The 5,210-nt window shown below is 42.0% G+C and overlaps 1 protein-coding gene across 1 annotated transcript in view; it reads left to right on the forward strand.

The window, feature by feature from the left end:
- The window catches only part of LOC122325173 (procollagen galactosyltransferase 1-like), a 9,297-nt gene extending 7,388 nt beyond the window's left edge, over positions 1–1,909 (forward strand). The window contains 6 exon segments of the mRNA XM_043220157.1: positions 1–101; positions 298–391; positions 394–456; positions 758–885; positions 956–1,162; positions 1,259–1,909. The exon segment at positions 1–101 is cut by the window's left edge and continues 6 nt beyond it. Of these exon segments, the coding sequence (XP_043076092.1) occupies positions 1–101; positions 298–391; positions 394–456; positions 758–885; positions 956–1,162; positions 1,259–1,526 (861 nt within the window). The 3' untranslated portion in view covers positions 1,527–1,909.
- The last annotated feature ends 3,301 nt before the right edge of the window (positions 1,910–5,210 follow it).

Below are 5,210 nucleotides of genomic sequence, written 5' to 3' on the forward strand. Positions count from 1 at the left end.
ATGATAAACCTGCTGAGGCGTTCGGATCGCAGAGAGCGCATGCTGAGGACTCTGTACGAACAAGAGATCGCCTGCAAGATCATCGCAGCCGTAGATGGCAAGTATGTCTCAAACACACACGAACGCCGCCTCTCAGCTGTCTTCACACACAGACCGTCTGACACGAGTGCGTGTGCCGTGTCTGTCGCAGGTGTGTGTCGCTCACACACAGACCGTGTGTGTGTGTGTGTGTGTGTGTGTGTGTGTGTGTGTGTGTGTGTGTGTGTGTGTGTGTGTGTGTGTGTGTGTGTGCCGCAGGGCGCTGAACGTCAGTCAGATCGATGCGCGTGGGGATCCAGATGATGCCGCGGATACAGCGCTGGGGATCCAGATGATGCCCGGGTACAGCGACCAGATCACTAAGGCCGCTCACTAAAGCTGGGCTGCTTTCTGTCGCACTTCAACATCTGGACAGAGGTCAGAGACAGCGAGAGTATATATTGTAATATATTGATATATTGATATATAGATATATTGTAATTTTTTTTTTAAATCAAACATGTATAAAATGATAATAAATTAATTGTGCAATATGTTAAATGATGGAAAGATGGAGTTTATAAAAATAACATGCTATCAATTAATGTAGTTTTGTTATATATGGAGTAAACGAGAATTTTTTCTAAAAACATGTAATTATTTAGTGCAGTACGTTGGGTTAATATGACATATTATACAGGGTGTAGTATGTTTCTGGTGTGTGTGTGTTGTGTGTCAGATCGTGGATCGGGGGCTCCAGGCGTCTCTGGTGATCGAGGACGACCTGCGCTTCGAGGTGTTCTTCAAGCGGCGTCTGCAGAACCTGATGCAGGAGATCGAGTCTCAGCGGCTGGACTGGGACCTGATGTGAGTACGGAGCGGTCGGTCTGCGCACGCCGCCCCCCGCCGGACGCCTGACCCTGTCTCTGTCTCTCAGATACATCGGCCGCAAGCGGATGCAGGTGGACCGGCCGGAGAAAGCGGTGCCCAGGATACACAACCTGGTGGAGGCCGACTACTCGTACTGGACACTGGGATACGCCATCTCCCTGCAGGGCGCCCGGAAGCTGCTGCGGGCCGAACCGCTCAGGAACATGCTGCCGGTGGACGAGTTTCTGCCCGTCATGTACAACAAACACCCCATGTGAGAGACAACCGCGTCTGTTTGTTCTGTTGTTCTGTATTAAGGCTCATCTGGTATAGAAACACTGTAACTGAGTCTCTTTCCGTCTCTGTGCAGCGAGGACTACATGTCTCACTTCAAGCGGCGGGATCTGAGGGCGTTCTCGGCCGAGCCGCTGCTGGTTTACCCCACGCACTACACGGGCGACGCGGGCTACATCAGCGACACCGAGACCTCCACCGTCTGGGACAACGAGACGGTCCTCACCGACTGGGACCGAGCGCGATCGCGCAAGAGCCGGGAACAAGAGGAGCTGAGCAGCGAGGCGCAGAACTCAGACGTGCTTCAGTCTCCTCTGGACAGCGCCGCCCGAGACGAGCTCTGAGACGCTTCTGGACACTCTCTAGAGAGAGAGAGACGCTGGACTGGGTGCAGGAACCCCGAGCGCAAGCAACCAACGAATCAGCGTTAAAGGCTCATTCTCCAACCCTGAGTTAATAAGCTGAGTTTTACTGGTTTTGAATCTATTCAACAGATCTCTGGGTCTGCTGATAGCACTTGTAGCATAGCTTAGCATAGATCATTGAATCAGATTAGACCAGTAGCATCGCGTTCAAAAACCACCAAAGAGTTTTGATATTTGTACTATTTTAAAAAAATGACTCTTCTATAGTTACAACGTGTACTAAGATCGGCGGAAGGAAAAATAGAAAAACTCTTTGGTGGTTTTTGAACGCGATGCTACTGGTCTAATTAGATCTAATGATCTATGCTAAGCTATGCTAAAAGTGCTATCACCAGACCTGGAGATCGCTGAATGGATTCAGAAACAGTAAAACTTAATAACTCTGGTTTAGAGAATGAGCCTATTTCAAAAATGTGGAGTGTTCTTTTAAAAGAGTTCAATGCTAACTGAATCAACATCACTTTTCCACCCACAATTAACGTTAAAACAATGTTGAAACACACCACCATTATTGTGATCAGTGTTTCCGCTTGGGAAACTACAAACTAGCATAGAATTTTAACGCTGGGTTTTAGTTCAAAGTGAAAGTGTTTTTAGCATCGATTCAAATCAGTGCTTTTCACCTGCTGCTCTTCTCTTGCTATCTAGACGCTAGTTGTTTTGTTTGTTAGAATGAGTTTCTCAAGGACAATCGAGACGCTTGACGTTAACAACCTCCATAGAGATGGTTTGTTTTCAGTCGTTTTAACCTGATCTGATGGGTCTAGTTTAACGCTTGTCAGGAGTCCTGGCGATCCTTCGCGCTTTACTTCAATCCATGCCATTTGTAACATTTCATTCCTTTATTATTTCACTTTAAACTTTTTTTTGACTTTCCCAGATTGAGGTCAGAATCAGATCGGCAAGTCTTGATCTGAGAGTGCTTGCAGACGACTAATTTATTGCTTGTTGAGCTTGTTCTTCAACGTCAGTCTAAACACAGAACCGACGGATCTGTTTCCGTGATGTGAACCACAGACTTGTTTTGCCTTTTATTGTTACGTTGTCTGTAGTTTTTTCAGTTGCCTTGAGAGATTTGTTTTGGGAAAATAGAAAAGTTAAGACGTAATCCATTTTAACACTAGCAAAGGAATGCTTGTGTAGCAAACTAATGTTTACATGATGCTTAATCTGCTAACTCCAGAAATAGAAGTTATAATATTAAGTGAAATGAGATGAGTGAACTTTATATATATATATATATATATATATATATATATATATATATATATATATATATATATATATATATATATATATCGATCCTTTCTGTTTCTTTCATCCTGAATGTGCCTTTTATACCAAAGAGAATAAAGAATGTTTCTTAAAGATCGATGTCATAGGTCTAGTGTGATTTAAAAAGGTGTCTGATGTAATGATTCAGTGAATGGGTGCCGCCAAGTGAGAGTCCAAACAGCTGATAAAAACATCACAGTAATCCACATCACTCTCCAGTCCATCAGTTCACATCTTGAGATACAAAAGCAGTTTTTCTGTAAAAAGCAAAGACATGTTTTCACTTGATTTCAGATATAATATGAGTCCATAATCTATAATAACACTTCCTCCAGTGAAAGAATAAAAATCTCTCACGTTAAAATCTGTTTGGTTTGTAAATCTATAGGCAGATTTTTTTTTTACTGCTCTCACAAAAAGAAGTATATTTGAGTGTGTTAACAGGACATTTCTTTTAAACTATAGGAAAGTATATAATTTATTATGGACTCTACTTCTCAGAAATAGACATAAAATATCATTTGGATGTTTGTCAGTCTTTGTGGCGTTGATCGACTCGACATATAACTTATGTTTTAATTATCATTGTAAATACAACTCAGCCTTTTGATGAAAATATATATATTTTTATTATTATTTATGAAAGTTACCCACATTCAAGTGTTAAAAAATGCATTAAGCTAGAAAGAAATGTTTTTGATGGTATGTGTGTTTAAATATTCTTAACAAAATACATAAAATATTAAAGGGTTACTCTACCCCAAAATAAAAATGTTGTTGTGAAGCAGGAAAGCTTTGCTCGACTCTGGTCTTCAGAACTCAATTAAAGATATTTCAGATAATAAAACCGGATGTTATGATCGCGTTCAAAAAGTCTCGTAGCTTCATAACGTTACTGGTGAAGTATTCTGACCGTGTCTTTCATACTTTTCTACACCTTGAAGCTTTTAGCACGCAGAATTATAATTATAAGACTGCAAAAACGATAAAGAGCTTGATTGGTCGTGTCTGGTGTTTAATAAGACGCTTGTATTAATCCACAGCACAAAATACACGACGACATTAGACCGCTTTTACTTGAAAACAGATTAAATTCCCAAAAATAATAGCAAACGGACAACATGTTACGATCATTTCCTAAATAATAGTTTTATTTCCGCTCCTCCTAAAAAAGCACTTTAAAAACTAGCGCTGTGAGTTTTGCGGCACAGAAGCCCCGCCCACGCCGCGAAACGGACCAATCACGTGGCAGCTCTGCAACGGCTCTCCAGCAGCAGTGGAACGTTGATTCGATTGTGACGTCGCAGTTAGAATGCTCGATTCTTTGCTAAATCACTTGCAGTTAGTTGATCGTTTTGGTGTTTCTAACTTTGCTCGTGTTGCTGTCTACGATAAAATGTTGTTTACTCTGCTTGGAGTAATTGCTTTAGTTCTGAGAGAAAGGAGAAAGTCGAGGACATCGACTCAGGTGAAGATGGACAAGTGGAGAAGAGTGATGTTCCTCCTGCGAGGAGTCCTGATGGTAAATCAGCTGTCACACCTCGCACTTTTTCTGGACAAACGGCTTATAAGTTTTATAAGGTCTGCAACCTTAATGGAAAGTGCAGCTTAAAGTTACACAATCAGAAAATGTAAAATTCGTCAAAATCTATTCACAAAATATTTATTAAGTGACATGATAAGCTAGAAGTTTACCAAGCAGCTAATATTCACACGACTCAAGCAGCAAGACATGCTTTTAAACCGACACGCCCACTTGAACTACTAGAAAGCAAACTATTAAACGTTAAAGTAAGAATGTGTCTGGTGTGAATGCTGGCAAAAGTACACTTCAGAATTTAGATTGAACTTAATTGCAGTAATATGAGTATTTCTTAATACTGCTGTGTGTTTGTGATTATCCTCTTTAGGTCAGACTTCTGAACATATCAGCAGTGACCCTGCAGTCCTCTCCTCTGCTGAGGAACCACTGACCGGTCACCCTGAGGTAAATGAAGGCTGGATAGACCAGGCTCCGATCCAAGATCTCAACGGTGTCGTGAGCAAATGTGATGTTGACCCGCTCCAGATCGTCCCTGAATTGGTTGTGGACGTCCCGACTTCAGAGGAGCCTATCGCTAGTGACCCTGAGGTCAGCCTTCCCGAAGCTTCGGAGGATCCAGCGGAGGACACTGTGGCACCTCGGTCCAGCCAGCTGGAGGACGGGGCAACAGCTTTGGGTCAGTTTCTACCAAAAACACACATTTGTTTCGAGATCTGCTTTTACTGATGGTTTATACATTATCAAACTTAAATCGCATTTCATAACAGCTCTTTATTTTCTTGAAA

Source organism: Puntigrus tetrazona, chromosome 1, assembly GCF_018831695.1.
Source record: "Puntigrus tetrazona isolate hp1 chromosome 1, ASM1883169v1, whole genome shotgun sequence".
NCBI classification, from domain to species: domain Eukaryota; kingdom Metazoa; phylum Chordata; class Actinopteri; order Cypriniformes; family Cyprinidae; genus Puntigrus; species Puntigrus tetrazona.